General features: G+C 40.2%; 2 protein-coding genes across 5 annotated transcripts in view; one reads left to right on the top strand and one right to left on the bottom strand.

Annotated features, from left to right (window-relative positions):
* KANSL1L (KAT8 regulatory NSL complex subunit 1 like) overlaps nucleotides 1–22,103 on the top strand; it is a 98,642-nt gene that overhangs the window by 70,853 nt on the left and 5,686 nt on the right. For 2 of the 4 annotated variants that reach the window (XM_019553646.1, XM_019553644.1), the window contains 5 exons: nucleotides 888–1,012; nucleotides 1,897–1,951; nucleotides 10,375–10,487; nucleotides 11,961–12,141; nucleotides 12,778–14,540. In XM_019553646.1, the coding sequence (XP_019409191.1) occupies nucleotides 888–1,012; nucleotides 1,897–1,951; nucleotides 10,375–10,487; nucleotides 11,961–12,141; nucleotides 12,778–13,026 (723 nt within the window). In that variant the 3' untranslated portion in view covers nucleotides 13,027–14,540. Of the gene's footprint in view, nucleotides 1–887; nucleotides 1,013–1,896; nucleotides 1,952–10,374; nucleotides 10,488–11,960; nucleotides 12,142–12,777; nucleotides 14,541–22,103 lie in introns of those variants that run through there. The other 2 variants (XR_002104433.1, XM_019553647.1) reach the window with 2 other exon arrangements.
* On the bottom strand, nucleotides 18,837–21,165 carry RPE (ribulose-5-phosphate-3-epimerase). The gene is made up of 4 exons (XM_019553648.1): nucleotides 20,570–21,165; nucleotides 20,110–20,244; nucleotides 19,852–19,938; nucleotides 18,837–19,391 (listed from the first exon to the last, which is right to left on the bottom strand). The coding sequence occupies exons 1-4, from the start codon at nucleotides 20,705–20,707 to the stop codon at nucleotides 19,269–19,271; spliced, it is 483 nt and encodes a 160-aa protein (XP_019409193.1). The 5' UTR covers nucleotides 20,708–21,165; the 3' UTR covers nucleotides 18,837–19,268.

Here is a 22,103-nt window from a genome sequence, read left to right as displayed (position 1 = left end):
CTGCACTCTACTTCTCAGGTGAAAATAAAAAGTTTGCAATTTAGGGTAGCTCATGGTTTAAACTGAAACTCTCTACTGTAATTTAGAAGAGTTGTGATGCGCTTAGAATCTACACACTTGAGAGGAGAGACTGAATAATTTAGAGAGAAATATTGAGAAATTCAGTATCCCCTCTACTTCCCAGAAAATGTCTCTGTCTTCTGCAGACTTTGAAAAGAATAGTTTTCTTGTGGGTTGTTCTACATTAAGTATATCAAACATGTGACTCACAGGATGGATGGGGCTGGGAATTTGGGGGCAGGGTAAGTGGGGTGAGGCCTGCTATGGAAATCCAGGGGACGGAGTCTTTCCTGCTGCCCCAGCAGACATGGAGGTGAGTGGTGGCTCTGGTAACCGCCATGCCACTGTTCACCCCACTGCCACCACTGAGTCTGGATGTGGCCCAGGAGGCTCTTTGCAGTTTGCATACAACCTGTGAGGAGCCCTGTGGTACGGACCCAGTACAGGGGCATAAGCTTGATACCCCCGTTCTGTACTGGTAAATTTAGGCTGTGGTCTTTTAGAATTTTTGTTTTTATTAAAATTTTATATTTGTAGTGGTCAAACTACAGATTAGATTAAATTATTATAGAATGCTTTCCATATAGCCTGAACATAATGAAGGATGTAGCATTAATAGGTTTTTAAGAAGTTCCCAGTATTAAGTGCAGTAGTGAAATCAATGGACTTTGCTAAGAACACTGAGCACTTCTGAAAATCCAGTCCTAAAATGTTACTGTTCTTTCTATCAGATGAATTTACAGAAGTTTTCTTGTTTAGTTCTGTGAAGCTTCTATGTAGCTTTTATAATAAAATTAATGGCATCCCTGTTTCCACTAATTATACAGCACAATGCGAGACGGAGATTGAGAAGTGAGAGCTCATATGATATAGACAACATTGTTATTCCTATGTCACTGGTCGCACCTTCTAAATTGGAGAAGCTGCAGTACAAAGAAATCCTTACTCCAAGGTATTTTTACACCTTTACTTGTGCTTGCACAACCAAGATTAAATTCAAATATAGTCAGTTTCAAAATAATGAGATAAAAATATACTAGGGTACTACAGGCTTGAGGTTCCCTGCTCATAATTAGAATTTGCTGTCATTTTGGTAAACTAGTTCAGCAGAAAATAATCCCCTCAAACTGCAGGAAAATATACATTGATATTCCCCGCAAAAATCCTTGCAGTGTTTATATTAAAAAAAACCAAACAAACCCCAACAATTCTGATCTTGAGGACTTAAAGTACATTTTTAATATAATGTATTCTGGTATGTGATTCAGTGATCACCTCACCTTAATCATTATTTTGTTTGTAATTTCCCTGTAATTGAGTGAATCATCAAAAATAGCAGTACTCAAGTTCTTTCTTCTGTAAATCTGTGACTTGTATTTCAGGATTTGTTTTGCTTTTAAGGACTTAAGATAATCCTAAAGGAACACTGTTAAGGATGTTGTTTTGAAATAACAAAAAGATGTTATGTAACCTTTGTCAATGCTTTTACATGATTTTTGTTAATTTACCTGATTTTAGATGTGTTTACACCAGAGGCGGACAATTATTTTGGGTGGAGGGCCACTTAATGAGTTTTGGCAAGCCATCAAGGGCTGCATGACACGCAGCCAGGGGCAGATTAATATAATTTTCAAAAATTTTTAGGGGTCCTGTGGGCCAGATAGAATGGTCTGGTGTGCTGGATCTGGCCCATGGGCCACATTTTGCCCACCCCTGGTTTACACATTTCCTGGCAATGAAGCTGATTGAAACAGATCAGTCTCAGTTCACTGCTGAAGTAAAAAAAATGCTAAATTTGGATGAATGTATTTTAATTAAGACTTATTTCATTCATAGCTGGAGAGTTGTTGACCTTCAACCTTTGGAACAGCCTCCCATAGGTAAAGAGGAGGTAGGCTACATTTATATAAGCCAAGAGTTTATGCTGCATGGAACATCTTTCTATATTTTAAGTATTCACTGATTTCATGAAAATTCTAATAAGTAGAACACTTTAAAAATAAGCTAAGTATACTATAAAAAACTTTCTAAAACTCTGCAGTAAAGTGTGCGCATGTGTGCATATGTACAATTTCTGTGCGTATGTACAAATAAATATTAAGTTTAATGGTATATTATGTTTCTATTTTCTTGTTCTATTTGACAGCACCTAATGGCAATAGCAGTATGAATATCTCCAAAAGGAAATGAAAGAACACAGGAGACAATCCTGGCATTTAAGCACCACTTTGCCCACTTTTTTCTGAGTTCTTTTGTCTCTTACATCTTAGAAACACGACGCATATGCATCATATCTCCTGATATATTTTTTCTTTCATTATTGTCCTTTTTAGTTTCAGATGAATGGGGAAAAAGAAGTAGAACTACAGGAGAAAGTAGAGGATTAGAGTAAAGGAGGGATGTGGCATGTAAGGTTCCTTACCTTAAAATGTGTACCTTTTGAATAAAAGCTCTAGCACAAAACAACCAAGCCAGGGATCCAGTAGTATAGCCTTTTTGTTGGCCACCTTCTCGATCCCCATATGCAATTTTAGAAAATTCTGACAATGGTGAAGTCTCTAGAGGCAAAAGGGTAATCACTGAATACCCAGATTTGCTCATGGCTTCTCTTCCTGTACAAGTACCATCAGACAGCCATTTTTCTTGGCATGTAACAGATAAGTAGGAAATGTTTATCTGTTTCATTTCCTCTTTGTTTTTTGTGGGCCACCAGACATTCTTATCCCTTTGTTAGTGTTTGTCTATTTATCTCCCTTTATTGGGAGGGAGGGGATCTGTTTCTCCTTTCTGCTTCCTAGCAGTGAAGCCGCAGCACTCCTCTTTGTATACTATAATTCCTCTTCATCGCCCACTGCTGTTCCTCCATCAGTACCATGGGTCAGTTTGCTTCCTTCCTGTATGGCCCTTGACGCTCTGGTTTGAAGAACATTTTCTTCTCCAGGTGGAGTGTGAGCAGACCATCAGATCTGTTCTGTAGTCTGTGGTTCTTTTTCTTCCCCAACATCTTGCAGTTTTGCGGTTCCAGTGGCCAGACCAGAAAAGGCCTCAGTATGTCATCACTGCTGTTCTTTGTACTTATATTTGGCACTACATGCAGTGTATTCTGGGCTCTAGAGAATGTCTCTATTCTACTGTCCCCTTCCCTTCACTTCGTTCATGAGATTCTTAGTGTTCCCACAGATACTCCCTAACCCGCTTTCTTTCTGTTTAATGCTGTCTTTGTTGTGGCGGCAATTCTGTAGCTATGACAGAATTACTGCTGAAGCTGAGCAATAAAAATGATGAATTAAGTATGTAGCAGACATTTCCTCTTTGGGGAACCGCTGGATAAGGCAGCTAAGGAGCACTGCTTGCTCAAGAAATTGCTTCCTTAGCACTTATTTCTTTCCTCTTCTGTTAGTCCTGATGTCTTGTTAAAACTGGTTTCTAGCAACCACTGCTTCCTTCTTTCCAGGGTTTTAAGGGACTTGATTTTCACACAGGGTATTTGTTTGCAGAATTCCAAAGATGTCTGTGGTTACTGGGACAGCTCTGGATCTCACACAAATGCAACTCCTGTTATATTCTGTTGTGTGTTACATTTATTTTGCAGAAAGGACTGATATATCTGTCTTTAAAATATGTATGGAATAACTAATTGAACCAGTGTGATTCATGTGACACTTAGGCCAGAAGGTGCTTCAAGCGGTACAATAGAATAGCTACAGGTTATGTTGGAGTTTGCTGTTTGCTATATTTTCTGTCAGATGCTGGTCATCAAACAAAGGAAAATAACCAGTTGTTCTGTTTGTCCTGAATGTCTTCTTTCATCTTTCCTGCTCCTATGGAGAGAGTCTGCCATTTTGTGATTGTTTTACTGTTTAGGGACATGTTTGGTTAAAGAAGAAATAAGCTTTCTGGTGTTTACCATTTTGGTCTTATTTCTTCCTCCTGTTCTTCCACACATTTACTTCAGGATGCAAACTACTGGCTAGCTGTTGCTGTATTGGGGTAGTTTGAAAGGAGAGAGGTGAAAAAATAGAATTACTTGTCATCATTTTTTTTCTGTTTTCTACTGCATCAATTTTGTTTGGTTTAATTTGTCTGACTAGCTCTCAAACTCAGGGTTGTTCCTTGTGCTGAAACCAAACAAATTTCAGTTCAAAAGTATATATTTTAATGAAAGATATGAGTAGGGAAAAATATACTTGTGCAAGATATCTTTTAGCTTTTCTGTTGCATGGTTTCCTGTTGCACCATGCAGATGTGCAGCACCTAGGTTTTTTGCATAGCCACTGAGTGGCACACTTTAACATGTATAGAGTTGCACAAAACACAGTTGCATCATTCCATGACTGTATACACACATTTAAATAATCTGAGAAAATTCTTTCAGGTTTGTTCTTCTGGTAGAAAAATTTACCCAGAGCCACATGTACAAACATTCAAATGCTGCGGGCTTGAAGAGTAAAGAGCCTTCAGTGCAGAGGCTGTGCAGCTGTGGAGGAGGGCGGGGTTGTGCACAAATCCCAGTATGTTCTGCTGGCTCCTTTAGTCTTCTTAAGACAAATGGCAGTAGTGTATAGGGAAGCTCTAACTGGTTGACCAAGACTCCCCATGGTCAGCCTGTGTTTCCTGCAGTACAATGTGGTGATTGTGAAAGGAGCACGTTCTGCTCCCTGTTGGACAAGCAGAGTCCAAGAAGCAACACACTGTCTCCCGGGGGGCAAGGGATGCTGGAGGACTAATATTACTACAGCTAGGGATTTTCTTTTTTTTGTTTTATCTCAGTTCCTTTAAAAGCTATGAGAACACAAATACAAAAGCCTTTATTTACACGATAAAACTATACAGGCCAGGATTTTCAAAAGCAAAGAGTGATATTTTTTTTTTTTTTTTTTTTTTGAGTGCCCAAATGAGGATACTTTTTTTTTCTATAGGATCTTTGATATTCGGTGGTGGGAACTCAGCACTTTCTCCAAATCAGTTCCCTTTAAGGTGTCACCAACTGGATGTAAAAATATTAAGCACCCAAAATTGACGGTCATTTCTTAAACCCTATGAGAGTAAAGACAGAAATGTCAAGAAATGGTCGAGTCAAGATTCTGGTATCTACTACACTGTACATTCTAAAAGCATTGGTATAGCTTTTGAATTTTCTGACTTTTCTATGTTCATATTGCAAGCTGTCTTGAATTAGTTGTAAAGTAATATTAGTTTATTAAAGCATTGCTTGTTTCAGTAACGACCAACTCTTGTGTATTGTTAATAAGCTAATGAACAGTTTATGAGCCGCTGTTCTGAAGGTTTAAAATTTAGTGGGCATTGTCTACACGTGCACTTTAATGTGCAGTAGACTATTTTACTGCGCATTAAAGCATCACGTAATAAAAAACCATGACATTACACTAATGTGTGCTAAAATAGTCTACTGTGCATTAAGCGTCACTGAAAAAGTGTGCAAATGTGCTACTGGACACATCTACACATGTTATGTTGCCATAGCAACACACAAAATGATGTAGCGTCTGTGGGCAAAAAACGTGACTCTGCAGCTATGTCGCCGTAACAGTGTACTTCCTTGGTATAGTGAGCTGCTATGGCAACATAGGGGCTAAAAATAACCATGCGATATCGGCATGGTGCAGTGCGGGCTGTTACTGTGCCATCATTTAGTACTTCCAGATATACTGAATGAGGAAACAGTAACAATGGTGCAACAGGGGCAAATGTAGATGTGCCCACTGTGCAATAGTGCAGCCTAATGCACATTAATTTAGTACCTCACACTGGAGGGACTAAATTTAATATGTGTTAGAAACGCATCAATACATGTGTAGACGTGTCCACTATTTCCCATTAAGTTGAAATTTGAAATGCAAAATACTTAAGCTGCTATCCCATGATTTTTTTTTTTTGGTCATGGAACGTACAGTATAAATAATTCAATATTCTGCTACATGTATGATGAGAATCTTGCCAAAGTAGGACTATTTTTATTCAGTATGACTGCACGTTGCTGCACTAGATCAACTGTGAAAACTAGGGTAATGAAGTTATGTCTGTCTGTCGTCTTGGGCTAATCATTAGCTAGTGATTCATATTTCCACACTGTTTCTGGTCAGGCAGGATGGATGCCTGGTAAGACACTGTGGGAGAATCCAGATCTTTATTCTGATTAAAACATTTGCCTCAGGTCAGATAATCAGATACGTCTTGTGGACAGATCCCCTCAACATCACTACCAGGTTCATATTCTATCACTTGATAATGATTTTTTTTTTCTTTGCTTGTAGTCAAGGTAACCAAAAAGCATTTATGTTCACATTTTTCAACTTCATATAATATTAAGTATATATTAGTGTAAGCTTGACAGAGACATATATACAACCAATTATAGAGTTTTACAAAGAAACACAGCCAAATTCTGCCTGACTGTAGTGGAGATCGCTTTGGCAATCAATATGATATTTCATCCCATATAACAAGCCACAGTTTAGATTAAGAACATATATTCAGTGTATGCCTTTTGTGGATTATTATAAAACCATCTTTTTAAATATTGTACAATTTTAAGAGATTTTTAAAAGCTCTTTTCCCTTGAAGAGAAACATTGATTTTTTTTTTTTTTTTTAAAGGAAGCTTGTTGAAACCTAAGTTAACTTTTTCACATAATGAAAAGACTAAGCAACTTGCTATGAAAAGTATTTTCAAAGTCTATGTAAGTTTTTCTTTCAAAGTTGCTTTTTGTTTCAACTTCAAAGGAAATGTTATAGCAAAGGAAAATTTGAAGTTCTGTCTGAGGGAGTAGCGCTTTGGCAGTGTGTAAAACACTCACCTTCAAACTGCATTGTTGACCTTGATGAAGAAATCTGTAGCAAAGTACAGAAATTACAAATGTCTTGAAAATCACTGTTAAATACTAACAAGAGGAGACCTGATTAAGGAGACTCATAAAATAGGGAAAACAACTGACAAATTAATTTATACATTTAACATACATAAATACGAAGTAATGACTATTTTTGCAAATAAATCACAAGACAATGCAGTTCATTTGTATCAAAGACTGAGAGAAACTGGATTAAGAAAGGAGGGATTCTGGGCAACTAGCCTTAAGAAGTAGGTGTGCTATGGCCTAGTTCCCAAGCCCAGTGAAACCAATGAGAGTCTCCATTATATTGTTGAATTTAAGATCAAATTCTCAGTCTCTAGCAACAGATTACATTAGAGCTATGTTCTCTGGTCAGTCATGGAATAGCAGTTTCAAAAATATTTGCACAGTTAGAGACAGTTTTGTTCATTCTGTAAAACCAGGTACATAGCACAGTTTCTGGAGAAGCCATATGTCTACAGGCAGTCCTCGGACTTGCAACACAATTGGTTCCTGAAAGCCACATTGTAAGTCGAAACATTGTAACTTGGAACCGATTTTCTCGTAGGAACAGTTTTATATATGGGGGATTGGTTCCTGAACCAAGGCCTGATACCCTATTTTCACAAAAAATAACCTAGAATTTTGTACTCAATCAATTATAGGTGAGTAATATAGCTAAATTAATGTATGTAATATTCCCAAAAGGAGTACTAAATGATGGTGCACTAACAGCCGTGCTGTAGGGGCACATGTAGACACACCCCTTGTAATTAATTTTTCTCCTTTGAACTTCACCACAAACTGGGAAGGGAAAGTAGCTCTTCAAATATCTGCCATTATGAGCCTCAGTTTCATGGCTACTGTCTCCCTTCATTTTTAAGGCTTCTAATAGTGGCCCCGAACCTCGTAAGAGCCTTGAAAATGATAGGAAGGAGCTAGTCAGTTTTGGGGCGACTCATTGCAGCACTGATAATATTGTGTGCTTTTGAGCTTACATTAAGTTTAGACAAGTATCTGCTGAGGTAAGTTGTTTTTTTCTAGTCTTGAGATTATGCACTTAAATTTACACTGGATTCAGAGATTTCAGAGATTTCTAGGGTCACAAGGGACCTGGTAGGTCATTGGGTCCAACCCCCTGCTCCAGGCAGGAAAGAGTGCTGGGGTTAAGTAACCCCAGCCGGATGCCTGTCTAATCTCTTCTTGAACACCTCCAAGGTAGGAGAAAACACCACCTCTCTTGGAAGCCCTTTCCATATTTTAGCAACCCCCACCATAAAGAATTTCTTCCTTATGTCCAATCTAAATTTATTCTCCTTCAGTTTGTGGCCATCATTTCTGGTAACCCCGAGGGGCGCCCTGGTAAACAGAGTGTTCCCTATTCCCTGCTGACCTCCCCGATGAGTTTGTATACATTCAGTTTGGATATTACATTCAGTTAATAAATTACATTCTTTTACAGCTCCTTGACATTTATGGAGTTGAACCTCTCTCCTATTAGAGTTCCTTTGGCACTGCAGCCTTAAAATTAATATAACCAGCTAGGTGGGAATTCCTTCTTAATAGCCCTTCTTCTAGTCTCCTTTCCCTTTGAAGTGGGAATGGCTGGCATGCACAGATGTGGCTTTAGCGTTCTTTTAGTGATCTCTAGCTGCTGGAACAAACTTTTGAGCCATCTGCAGGCACAGTAGATTGGAGCACTACTGTCCTAAACTATGACAGAGTGAACCAATAAAGAAATAGGTCCTAGGGTTTGGGGGAAGACAACGAATAACTCCTTTGTGTGCACGCTCCCGTTGGCAGCTGTGCCAAAGCGGCAAACATACTTTGCTACGCTCTGCAAAAGAAGAAGAGAAAGTCGCATGTTCTCCGTGCAGGGCAGATTTGGTGTTTGGATTCAGAGGCTTCACCAGCAGATTAGATCTTGTTCTCATTTGAGCAATTATTACCTTCCTCAGATTAGATCCTGAGTGAGTCCTGCATACGGCTTACTAAGAAATTGTATACTGTGAAGCGGAAACTATTTTCTGCCTGGTTTTGTAGAAGGAATGTGGTGCCTCAAGTTTGCCCAGTCCATTTTATTTGAGATGTTTTTGTTCTCCTTTCATTGTCATGCTTATATTATCATGTGTTTAAAATGTACCCAGCAAGTACTGCTGCTTCCTGCTCTCCTGCGGAAAGGACTTATCTCTTTCATGCACCCTTCTGTGGAACATTAACCTAGAGTTCATTGTATTCATTCATACCAACCTTAGTTCATGAATTTTGAATCTTATACTTGCAAAGCTATCGTATCATATATCCTTCCTGATGCAATTCTAGTTGTCTGTTCGGCCATTTACTTTCCTAGTAGAAACTACAGTAGCCACAGGCCTGAGTGAAATCTAGGCCGGCATGGCAGTTGAGCTTACTCTGGTTCCAGTCTTATAGCTACTTACTGTGTTGGATGAGACATCCAAACAGCAGACAGTGTTTCTTGCAAAACTGTCATAGGTATCCATGCGAGTCCATATGCCAGCGCCCAAAGAATTCAGGGCTTTTTGATGTGCTGCCAGCTGTTCTGATTGTTTCTGCCATGTTTCTATAACTGAGATTTGTAAGGATAGCAAATGAAAACAGTCTTTCATTCTCTCTCCGGGTAAACATTTCCCTGCCTTTCCATTTGGACATTGCTTGCTGTTCTGTGGAATGTGGCTCTGTAGAGGCATTTCTTTGACAAATGAAAGTTCTTCTTAGTAACTAGAGTTCTCTCTTGACGTTGTCCCTGCTGATCTACACACCCTGCCCTGAGTTTTGGATTTTATTTCAGTGAAGAGAGAGAAGCTAGGGGCACAGGCATTTGTGACTTGGCTTGAAGCTCTTAGGTGCCTTGCGTAATGTTCAACTGTCAACTTTATAAAATACCTCCATTAATACAGAACACATCTGCAATGTGGATCTGTAGCGACTGCAACTGGGTAATCTTCTTCCTTTTCTTTTCCATGGTACCATTCTATGGATTCACATTCATCACTCTTTCAAATACTCTTTTGTTTTGGCTCGAACTGTCAGTTTTCATTACTCAACAAAAATGTTTTGGTAAAGTGCAGCTTGTTCCTTCAGTATCAAATTCTGAAAGAGCCTTTAATATGCACCTGTAGACACAGTACTACTGTTCACTTGATATTCAAACTAGTAACCTCTTATTTTTAAACTTAGAGTAGTCCTCTTATACAACTGAGATCCTCACAAAAGTGTACAAAATAGTGATTTTAAAAGTGGAAGCATCATACTAGTTCTTCTTATTGTATTTTAACCCGAATGTGTAAGTTTTACTTTGTATACCTCAGCATATGTTCAGTACTTCTTTCTTGTGATTTTGAAACAGATTTTCACAGAACTGTATAAAAACCATTGTATTCAGTTTCAGTGATGATTAGTTCATAATCATGATAGCAGCCATTCTGTACTTATAATTGCAGATGGAAGACCTCTCAGATGAAGCTTTTACTTCACGTCACATACAATATGAAGAGAGAGAGAAAACAAGATGGTCATTGTGGGAGCAGAGCCGCTGGCCTAGAAGAAATAGCAGGCAGGTGTATCCACTTAAATGGAGTATTCTTAGAGAATCACTACAGTTTTGTTGTTAGTGCGAGTTTCAGAAATGCCATCAACATGATGCAACTTTGAAAATGAGGGCATCCACCCATCAAGTGATTTGTTACAGACAGCACTATGCATATTTAATATATAGAAATGAAAACTTCTGGAGTTCTGCAACTTAAAGAACTGGATCATTTGGGCATACAGTGAATAAAATACTGGTTTATTGAATTTATCCTGTGCCACTATTCCCTGCCACTCTCAGTAATCATGGATGTAGAGAGTGAGACATGACCTCACATTTAATAAGCTGACTTAGCTGAAAAAGTCAAGTGTAATAATGGAAAGGAGTATCACATTCATGGCATTAGAGGCATGCTTCAAATACCAAATTCTGCTAAGTGGTTTGAGCACTCTGAATTTTCAACAGTCATGTGTGTGAAGGAAGTTTAATACTCTGTCTAGTGCAAAAGCCTATAATAATTGAACAATCTTACAAAAACAAAATATATTCTCTTAGGAAAAAACCTGTGTAAATACAAACATGCAGCTGTAGTTTTATTTCAGCTTTGCATTCAGTTATTCCTAATTAGTCCCTTTGGAATCTTTCACAATGTAAAGCACTCTATAAATGTAAAGGGAATGCTATTACTGTACATTTGTAGGCAGTATTATTTAATGATCAGAAAAAAACTGTCTCACAGTATTGAATAAATACACAAGGTTTTTGTTGTATAAAATTTGTATGATTGATTTACCATGTAGGGTCTGGATTTCTTCCCAACATATAGCATGTACTAAAAGATTTTACACCAAGTTCAAGTTTGCTTTAGAGGTTAAAGTTTCTGTTTAAATGTTTTTATTCGCACACTGCATAGTCCCACACGTAGGATCAAGGTATCTGCACTGCAAACTATCAGGAATCCAAACCCCACTGTTGGTACATGCAGAGAGGGGTTATGGAAATTATCTCAAAGGATCCTAGTTACAAATTAGTAACTTCCATTCTTCCTTTGAATGCCTTCTGCTCTTTTCCATTCTTGGGATGTGCTGTCAGCTCAGTTTCGACTCCGTGGTTCACAGATGGCAATATGCAGTGGTTCATGTTGAAAAACTTGAATTGGGAGTGCATTACCTTCTGTTACAATCCAAGATTACATGTATACTGAGTGAACAGCATGTTTTATAAGCCACAGCCTCTAATAACTGTTGCTTGGATGACCTGCATCATGAGCATGAGGGCCCATCACCTTCCAAGCATTTAACTCTCGTAGATAAAGCTATTTGCTTTGACTTTGTGCAGTTTAGCAGGTGGGCTCCGTGTGTTTTCAGGCTCTCTTTACTTTAAAGCACTTAAAAATCTGTTAAAAGATTCCCCACCAAAAAAATGTGAATTATTTCCTGTCGTTTGAAAGAGCACTAGGTCATAGCACTCTTATTTTCTCATTTTGCTTTCTACTAGATCTTATAGCAAAAATGCTGATGGACGACATGGACAAGATCCAGTACAGAAAGAAAACCATGGCAACTCTTGTGCTTCTTTACACTATTTTGCTGAAGCTACCCCTGAGCTTATATCAGAAACTCGCAGTTCTATGTGCTTAGCGCTCCCACAAACTTCAACGGAAAACCAAGAAGCAAAGGTAGGGTGGTTTTTAACAACTGTTTGATCCATTGCCCCCAAATTTCCAATAACTTGGATTGTGCCTAAACTTAAATTGTATTGGCCTGTATCTCTTTTGTAGCCTGCATTTAGTTAGTATTTCTTCAATGTACCAGGCAGTTACTGTTTGCAAATGAAGTCCACAGAACAGGAACAGACTAATGGGCCAATATGGCTCTAGATGTGACACACTAGCAGGCTCCCTTTGTGCAGCTTTTTCTCAGGGAATGCCAACAAGGTTTCCTGATAATACTGACTGTCATGACAACACGTGTTCTTAATTGTTTAGCATTATGGAAAACAGAATTCCTCTCTACATTCCTCACCCTCTACTTGGTGTTGATTAACTCTGGGAAACATTTTGGGATAAAACTTGTTAAACGATTCTGTACAATACAACATCATTTTGTATTAAGCCAGGCTACATTTGAAAGCTGGTACCCAGCACAGTGGTATTCTTCCCCATATCTGGTGAACCCTGCAAGCAGGGTAAAGAATGTCACTCATTTGTTACTTGATAACAGAATCATTCTGCACATAGTTAATCAGCTAGGACTCCACTGAAACTCATCTCTTTTTTTCTTTTTCTTTTTTTCCATTCTTTGATTCCTTTCAGTCTGAGCTGTGGCAACTTCGGGTTTTTCCATTAAAGGATGAAGAAGTAGAAACCTTACTATGCCAAGATCAAATAACAAATCAGACCGAAAGTTCAAGTGCAGCTTTCCACAACAATTCTTTCTGTACTTCATGTACTCCCTTCGGTTTGTCAAACAATGGCCATCCACTGCAAAAACAATCTTCAGAAGAGCTGGAAGACTGTGCTAATGTTTCCCTGGGAATCAACAGTATGAGAAAACACAGGTGACAGGGAGTAATGTGGTTCACTAAGAAAGCCAGTTAAGGTGGAGAAAAGTGTAAGGTAAACTTTCTTGTTCACACCACAAATAACAGCACAATTCAAATCCTGTATGTCAGAAGCATATAATATATTTTCTTTCTTGCTTTGTAACAGGCAGGAATAATCCCAAAGGCAACACTTTCTTCTTCCTGAACCACAAGAGAAACTAATTATTTCAACTTGGAAGTCTAATATTCCCAGTGTCGGGACTGGGTACATCTAAATTGCTGACACCATTCACTGCTTTCTTTTGTTATAGTACCACATTCTTTAATATCCATCCACTTTTTTTCCAAATTTTCTTTGGTCTTGAAGGATTAAGGCAACAATTTCAACTGAACACAGAAAAACTACTTGAAAAGACAGCAAGGCGGAAGGGGAACTTAAATATTTTTTCAGCTGTGGGAAATACCTGCCCTATTTGAAAGGGTCACCTGTAATACTTGGATATTTGAGAACCTAAACCCTTATATTTAACTTTAAATGTATTACTTTCGCAGTTCCTGTCAGAGTTGTGGCAAGTTTCATGCAGAAATTCTCAAACACTAATACAAAAATACATGAGAATATTTCAGTACTTCATTTATATTTCAAAATGTAGGCAGCTTTCATTTCAGTCCCTTGGAGGAACCTACTAGGTGAAATATCACTGGTGCATCTTTTAAATGTTATTCTGGATCACCAGGTGTTTGGAGACCTAACTCCTACAGCTGCCAGTGTATTCTATAGAACTGTATTAAAGAGAAATACACTTGTTCCAGTTTCCATGCAGTGTCTTACAAGGGTCTGGCATGCGTGCAAAAGCAGGTTTACTAATCAGAAAAGAAATGATAGTTAACTTTATTAATAATCAGGAAAACGATAACACCCTTCCACTCCCTCCTTCCAGCTTTTCATGGTGATATATATTGGTTTTTAAATTCCTGGTCAATTTACTTATAAAACAAAAGCAAGCTGTTTTAACAGATATTCTAGATTACAGTGTTTAAACTCTCTCCACTGTCAATTGATGCTAACACAAGATGAACCACAGAAGAATTGATTACACAGTGGTATTTTTGTAGCGGAACAATAAATTGATACCAGCAGAACATAAACGCTGTCAATAAGAAGTTTTTCTGTGTAGAACAGTTGAAGGCAATTATCTAGGTGTCTCTGTTCTTGTGCAAATTGTCCTTAGTTTGTCATATCCAGAACTAAATTGGTACTGGACAGATGACCCAGTTTTAGTGTCAACCTGTTGGTCAAAATAACAGGAAATATACACTGGATATTAGGAAGAAAAGAGTCAGAAAATTTAAGCACTACAACTTATGGTAGATGTAGTTTATTGCACATTCTGATTTAAAACACACACATATATATATATACATTTCTTTTAACACTGGTTTGTCCAGAGCATTAAACTTGAATCTTGCCTCAGTGTCTGATAAGATAATCTTAATGCAAGGTATTTTTAATTAAAAGTTATTTCTATAGAGTATGTGTATATAGACTCAATTTGATGGAAACATTCAGATTCTCTTTATAAAGAGGTAAAGCAGAAAAGTAGCATCGTGCCACATTCAAGGGGTGAGGATTCAGTTTGTTTCTGAATGGCTTTATAGGACTACAAAGTAGTAATAGTACAGTCTTGCTGTTGAATATCTTAGTGCTGCACCAGGACATGATTATTATATATTGGTTAAGACTGGCTCTGAGAAATACCTTCCTTCTAGTTTCTGGCTGGGATGGTATATTTCCATTTTTTTAATTCTTCCACTCTTGGCTGCATCTGGGATGGTGTGCCTGGAAGGATATAATGAAGACCCTGGAGGTTCTTTACTTCTCCATTTTGCCACTCCTCCATGGTGATGATAGAAGTAGCTCACTCATCTCCTGATAGACACGACAAGCTTTGTAGTTTAACTGCTACTGCTGTTTCCTGCTCTGATTGCTTGGACAGTGAGGAGCACTCCTAAGGTATCAGGTACAGCAAACCGATAAACCATTTAGGGTCTCTGCTTGTAATGTCCTGAAGTAGAGTTGGCCGAGGACTACTGATTTAGAAATGAATTCTGAGCTATTCAGAATCTCGATGGGAAAAAGTAGATGTCCCTATAAACGTAAAAAGAATACTTTCAAATGAAGTAAACTTTTGAGGGAATTGGAGTGTTACCTATGCTTGGCTGACTTAGTGCATTGCAGGGTAGGCCCTAGCAAACTTTACACTTAAGATACAATTAACCTGTTAATCATGCCATAAATTACATGGCAGAACAAAACTGGAAACCACCTGCAAAAATATTCTGCAAGAGATGTGTAATATGTTTGTGTGTGGTTTCCTTTGCGCCTTAAATTGAACATGTGACAGGGTAGTAACAAACTGGAACCAGTTCCAGATTCCCACGAGGTTCTGGGGTTAGCATGACAAGAGGCAGGAGTCTTAGGATCAGCAGTCAGATCCCATGGTGACATTAAATGAACATATCAGGCTGCCTTGCTTTTCAGTAGATCCTTTTGAGATTACTGCTCCATAATATCAATAATGGTGAATGGCAACCTGTAGCATGGGGAAATAGGTGCATTGTTTTTGCATAGCTCTTAGTGATTGACTCATTTGACCAGCATTAATAGCCTCGTCCTATAAGAACATTTGTCGTCTTGCTAGCTGTATCTGCATAAGTGCATAAATCCGTGCTTGAAAAGGCTGGATCCTGATAAAAATGCTGTGGCAAAGATGAGATCCCCTATTACCATGCAGTGTGGGACTGAGACAGAAAAAATAAGGGACTTGCTTAGTTGAACTCTTTCCCAGTCTGGTGTCTCAACAAGACCATCTGCCCCTTGTCATTTTCTTTAAAAATTGCTGTGCGCTTGTATAGCACCATGTACAATTGTTAATAAAAACAAGCTAGTTTAATAGTTGCAATCTTTCTCTCTCAAGAATTGGCTTCCATAGATTTCCCTTCCCCTCTCCGTAGTCTGTTGTTGTGTCACAAGTGCCCTGGAACCACTGGAAGCAATGCACCGCACTGTAGGAAAGTGCTGAGAGCTGCTCTGCAAACTCAGCTTTTTGTCTCTTAGCTCTTAAGCCATAAAAATACAAATATTAGAAAGTAATTTTTCCCTAAACCCCTCCTGTTGTGGCACTAAAGTACATTATGCAGGTAGGTACTACTGAAGAGTTGACTTGTTTCATAAATATTTGGGAAACTGTTTCCTTTTAAAAAAAAACAAAAAACATTTTTACTTTTTAGGAAGGTCCAGCAACTGGTATTTTTGGTGTGTGCACTTTACTTCAGTGTAGAAGAACAGGCAGAGTGAGAAGATTGGGTAACTCTTAAGGAGTAAAAGAAAGAATGCAGTTAGCATTTGTGGGAGTATTGACCATCTCCATGACAACTAACAGTTTCTTCAATCTTGGGTATAAAAAAAATGTAAAGCAAGTTTTCAAAATTCAAGGGGAAAGAGACCACAACCAGAGAAGTGCATGTTGATGCAGGAACAGTTGGTCACTCTGCACAGAGCAAATACAGTATTTCTCTTGCTCATTTTTCCCCTCTAAAATGCTACTAAACTGGATTTCAAAGGGTTTATGCTGTCAGACTCTTAACAAAGGAATAAAGGCTAGACAGAATTCAGCAGTTTGTTACATGCTTTTCTGCTGGGGGTGTAAAGCTCAGCATGACTTAACTTGCAGTGCCTTTAAGCAAGGTAGCATGAATTGTTAAATGCTGACAGACTACCTGAAGTTAACTGAGAAAGGATAGTGTAGTGCAAATGAGTTATAACAGGGGTGGATCCTGAAGGGGGTGCAGTGGCCCAGGAGCCTCTGGGGACTTTTAAAATCCCTAAAGTACATAAGAATCCCCTTGTTCCCCTCCCCACTTATCCCTGCTGCTTTCCCCTTAGTTGGAGTGGAGGGGGTAGGGACTTCAGAGCTACTCCAGCTGGGCTGGACTCAGCTGGGAAGTGACAGGAGAGGTGGTGGGAAGGGGGGATTCCCCCTGCCTGCTCCCCAGGTGTTGGGGCAGGGTAGGGGAACTCACTCCCTCCCCTGGCCCATCTCTGCTGCTACCACGGTCACTGTTCCCAGCCCACCCCCAGCACCTGATGCAGCTTGGGGAGAAGGCACTTCAAAGCTTCCCTGCCTCCAGAACAGCTAGGAAAGCAGAAGCAACAGGAGGGGAAGAAGGGGATATGCTTTGAAGCACAGAAGGGAAATGGGGTGGGGGTGGGTTCTTACATGCTTTAGGGACTTCTTTTAAAAGTCCCCAGAAGCTAGCATGGTGTGGGGGTGTCCCTACCCATGGGTGGGGGAAGATGCTGGAAGCAAGGGTGCAGTCAGGTTTGAGCTATTACTTCTGCACTGACAAGCATCTCTGACTTCCTGAAACTTGGCTTTGTGGGAGCTTAGTCTGAATTCTTAAGCTTCAGAGGCTCTAATTTATTCCCACCTGGAGAAGCAGAAATGTAACCAAGTCAAGAGCACCCAAATTTGCTTGTGGAGGACCTGTTCTAAAGACACCTTAGAGTCACTATGGCTTAATAAGTTGACCTCCTTCCTTTCTCAAGTGTGCTTTCCTCCCCTCTGGCAAGGTTAAATGACCCTTCTCTTTACCCAGTGCCTGAACTGGAGCATTAGAGGGCTTGTGTACCACTTAATCTCAAATATTGTAAGTATCGGTAATAGTAAAAAACATGACTTTAGCTTTCTCACATCTAGCACTTGTTCACAGAGGCAGTGTAAGTAGAGAAAGAGAAGGAAAGTTCTGGCAACGTGTTTCAAGCTCTGTATGTATGGGGCTTGATTGTTACTGGCTCATAAACTGTCTACTACAGTGTAGTACACCTTCCCTGGGCCTCTATCACATACACATTATGGTGTTTTTTTAAAAGGTCTAAGCCAAAGCTACTCCTTTTTAAAGCCCTTTCTTTTCACGTGCAGCAGTTGAGATAGCTGCTGGTATTCCAGCCTGGCAACAGGTTGCTTGTGACCACAGGAGGACTGCAAGGGACTTGGGAGGGACAGAATACTTCCTAGTAAATATTTGATGGATCATGTGCAAACATCCACCCTGAGGAAGAGGCTGCTTCTATTAGTAATTTTACAGCTGGTCACTGTAGACTAAAAGGCAGGCTATTAAGCAGCAATGCACTTAGGATGAGCTGAAGGACAAACAGGGAAGTTAAAGATAGCTCACACATGTATAAATAAAGCTCAAGCACATCAAACCCCTGTGTGGCAGTGCTCATTCAAGTGGCCTTTGGTTGTTGAGACCCAGACCTAAAGTCTATGCAACTTTAAAAGGAAAATTAAGCTCCTGTGGTCTAAGGTCACTTTAATCGTGGGTGGAGACTCTCCTCCTTCCAATAGCATGTGAATTGGTGCCCTACAAGGCCTACAGTATTGGTGTTTGAGACAATAACATCTTTAGGCCACAGAAACACTAGCCTATTATCTTTTAGTTTCTATTACTATATAAAACTTAAGGAGTATTACGATTATTGCTGCTGACCATTTTTGCTTGGACATTATCACTCACATGAGTTGGGCCTAAACTTTAAAGTGGTTTTCCACTATAAAAGTGTCTTGTTTGGGTCACGGCAGTAGCATCTAAGATTGAAGTAAGGTACCAAAGCTTGATTTTGCTTCCTTCACCAAGTGGATTAACAGATGTGCCTAAACCACAGCATGCTTATGCCAAGGAAGCTGCAGCTTTGTCACTTTTATCCTGTAGTACGTGTACTATTAGCATGCCTCAAATTACAGAGTTAAGTCTCTGCACAAATAATGGAACTTACCACACCAGTAAAAGTGTGTTTATTTCAAACACTGAAAAAAAGTTTCATAGGAATGCACAAATTATATGATGAAACGCATGGAGCACCAGGCAGTTTCTTTAATCTTCCACCACAGCTTGTACACATTATCCCTCGCATTTCTTTCAAGCAAAAACTGACTGAATTGTTTGTCCAATCAGTTATAGCATGTGCTATAAAATTAATCTCCAGGAAATTAAAGTGATAATATTTATACACTGCATTTCCAGCCCTGGCACAGCAGTTGTAACATTTTACTCTGCTGCTTGCTTCATTGCAGTAAAGAAATGATTCCTCAGTTCAGCAGCACCACGCTTCCAGTTTAGTGTCTCTGGCCCCTCATGCATAACAGAGGTGGATGTTCTCTTGTACGCAAGGAAACTTAAACATGGCTTGAGCTGATCTCATCGGTCCAGGCTGCGCTTCTGAGCAGCTTCTGAACACACATTCCTTAGCAGGTTAATCACAGACCGAGGATCTGTGCTCTTCATGATGGCACTGCCAGACACAATCATATTTGCCCCTGCCTTAAAGAAGATAAACAACCAGCTGAATACCACAGAACAGTATCAATGATTTAGAGAACTATAATTTAAGAAATTGAGTTCATCCAGCTTTGATTTAGAAAAGGTAGAGAATTGCAGGCACAGCACTCTAGGGAGACAGGATTTTCTCCAAACAGATCTCTAGTTGCATGTTTAACAACATTCCTGTTTTAACACAGGATCTGTTTTGAACACATGGCTAAAAAGAAACTGCTCTAGTTTGTCTGGTACTAGAAACTACTGGAAAAAAAATCAGATTATATTTACACTGGGGAGTACAGGGCTGAAAATTAAACCCACAGGGCTGCTATACCTGACAACAGATGGACACAATGAGAGACTCCTAGAAAGAGGCTCTTTCAAGGGACATCATTCTTTGTTTGAAACAAAGAATTTGGGAATAACTAAAAAAAAAAAATCCCTATTTCTTTTTTTAACTTACCTCTGCACACTTATGGATGGTGTCAGGTCCAACTCCACCATCCACTTCAATGTCCAAGGAAGGAAACTGTGTTCTTAGCCACTGAACCTAATGAGCAGGATATTTAAATTAATTAACCACTTGGGTAAACTGCCAGGCAGCGTCTGAATGTAAAGCCATTTATAGAATTAGTGGTCACAAAAATCTCACCTCATTTCCCCATTACCACCCAGAGTCCAAAAGCTTTAGTTCTATTTAATTTGAAGTAATCAAGCATACCTTTGGCATCATATCTTCCATAAACTTCTGCCCTCCAAATCCAGGTTCCACTGTCATCACCAATGCCATATCTATCTGGTTGGCCCACGGTGCTAAATATTCAACTGTAGTCCCTGGTTTGATAGCTAAACCAACCTATGGAAGGTAGGAAAGACAGATGAAACGCTTCTGTAGAATAACTGCATACACAGCTGTGCTCGCTACCACAGTCCTAATAAAAATATATGAGCACCCGCCATTTTAAAAGAAGGTAGAACATTTTGTGGGATCAATTAAGGCAAAAACTGGTTTAATCAAATACAACCTATATTCAGTTCCTATTAGTAGTCCGTATGCATACAAGAATATTATGGCTGAGACCTCACTGATCTTTACTTTGTCTTACCCATAACCTACACAAACTCCAACAACCTAGCTTCAAAGCTAATGAAAAAGGCACTCGCTTAAAAACATTCCTCACCTTCATTCCATTTTCTCGAATGTCTTTGATTAATGCCCCTGGATTGTCTGTAGCTTCTAGATGAAAGGTGTACTGGTTTGCACCTGCCACAGCCATTGGTTTTACCCACTGCTCTGGTTTGGCAACCATCATGTGCATATCTGAAAGGAATTGAGTAGATTAAGAGCATAAAAAGGAAAGACTCAGTGGGCCCAGACAGTAATGCATGTGCCATCTAATTCATAATCCATCTCAGCATATGTGGAGCTATTGCTGAGGATGCTGTGAATACAAACTTATGCAAAAGAAAGCACATTCAAAGCACATGCTTCTAGCCCCAAAAGCTAGCAACCACCCCAACTGTCGATACGCAAAGAAATACAGAATACAAATCAAAACGGGTGTTGTGTGGGTTTAAGAACTACTTGAACTTAATCACAACCACTAAATAACACCCAGTAACAAGCTGGGCATGTGTCCTAAAGTAAAAGCAATAGCCCACATAATACAATAGCCCATACAATACCATCTGATATTAAGTAGAGGTGCAACAATATATCGGTCCAATATCGGATCAGCACCAATATAAGGAAAACTGACTGCATCAGAAATCAGCCTGACATGGCCGATAATTTGGCCGATAAATGGGGAGGTGGCTCCTGCTGCTGTGTGCACTCTGAGAAGGCATGGGGCTGGCATATGTCCCCAGATCGGCATGGGGTGGGACAGGGTGGGCTGCAGCTGTGGGCTGAATGAAGCCTGGTAGTGCTGGGCTCTTGGCACATGGGGGCTGTGCTCAGTGTGGGCAGCAGTGGTGCTGGGAGAGGCTGCAGCCACCCCAAATTTCACCATACCCCCCCGTAGCGCACCTCCCAGTGCCACTACCACCCGGCCTCAGCGCAACTCCCACATGCCAGGAGTACAGCCCCAAGCACGGCACCCGTACATCAGGAAGAGCCCAAATGCTGCCAGACTCAACCCGTGGCTGCTGCCCACCCTGCCCCTGCACAGATCTGGGTCACATGCTGGCCGCCATGCCTCCTGGGGTATGCACAGTGGTGGGAGCCATCCTCCCTGCCATGCTCTGCACTCCCTGGATGAGCCATGGCTTGGCCCTGCCCTGGCTGGGCAGCGCCTGCCTCAGCCTCACACCCTCCCTCACCGCAGGGGGCGCTGATCTGCCCCCCACACCCCTTCCACCACACCTGACTTACCACCTGGAGGCAACTGTATTGGGTATCAAATTGGGATTGGCCAATATGCCAATTTAAAAATCGGTTATCGGTATTGGCCCCCAAAATCTCTATCCATGGACCGCTAATTTTAAGAAAAGTTTAAAAGGTCACCATACTTCAGTGGATTTTCATTTGGCCGGAAGTACGTGGTGCTGTGCTGTTCCCGCAGGGGACCGGGACCGGGACCGGGACGGGGACCTGGGCCTCCGCGCCGGTCCAGCGGGCTCCCCGCCCGCGCACGACGGCGCCTCACCAAAGGGCAGAGCGGAGCCAGGCCTTGCCCATGACCCGCCCGGCGCCGGGGGCGGTGGCCGCGCGGG

This window comes from Crocodylus porosus, unplaced genomic scaffold (assembly GCF_001723895.1).
Source record: "Crocodylus porosus isolate Cpor-Errol unplaced genomic scaffold, CroPor_comp1, whole genome shotgun sequence".
In the NCBI taxonomy this organism is placed as follows: domain Eukaryota; kingdom Metazoa; phylum Chordata; order Crocodylia; family Crocodylidae; genus Crocodylus; species Crocodylus porosus.
This window is presented reverse-complemented; position numbering and strand designations above follow the sequence as displayed.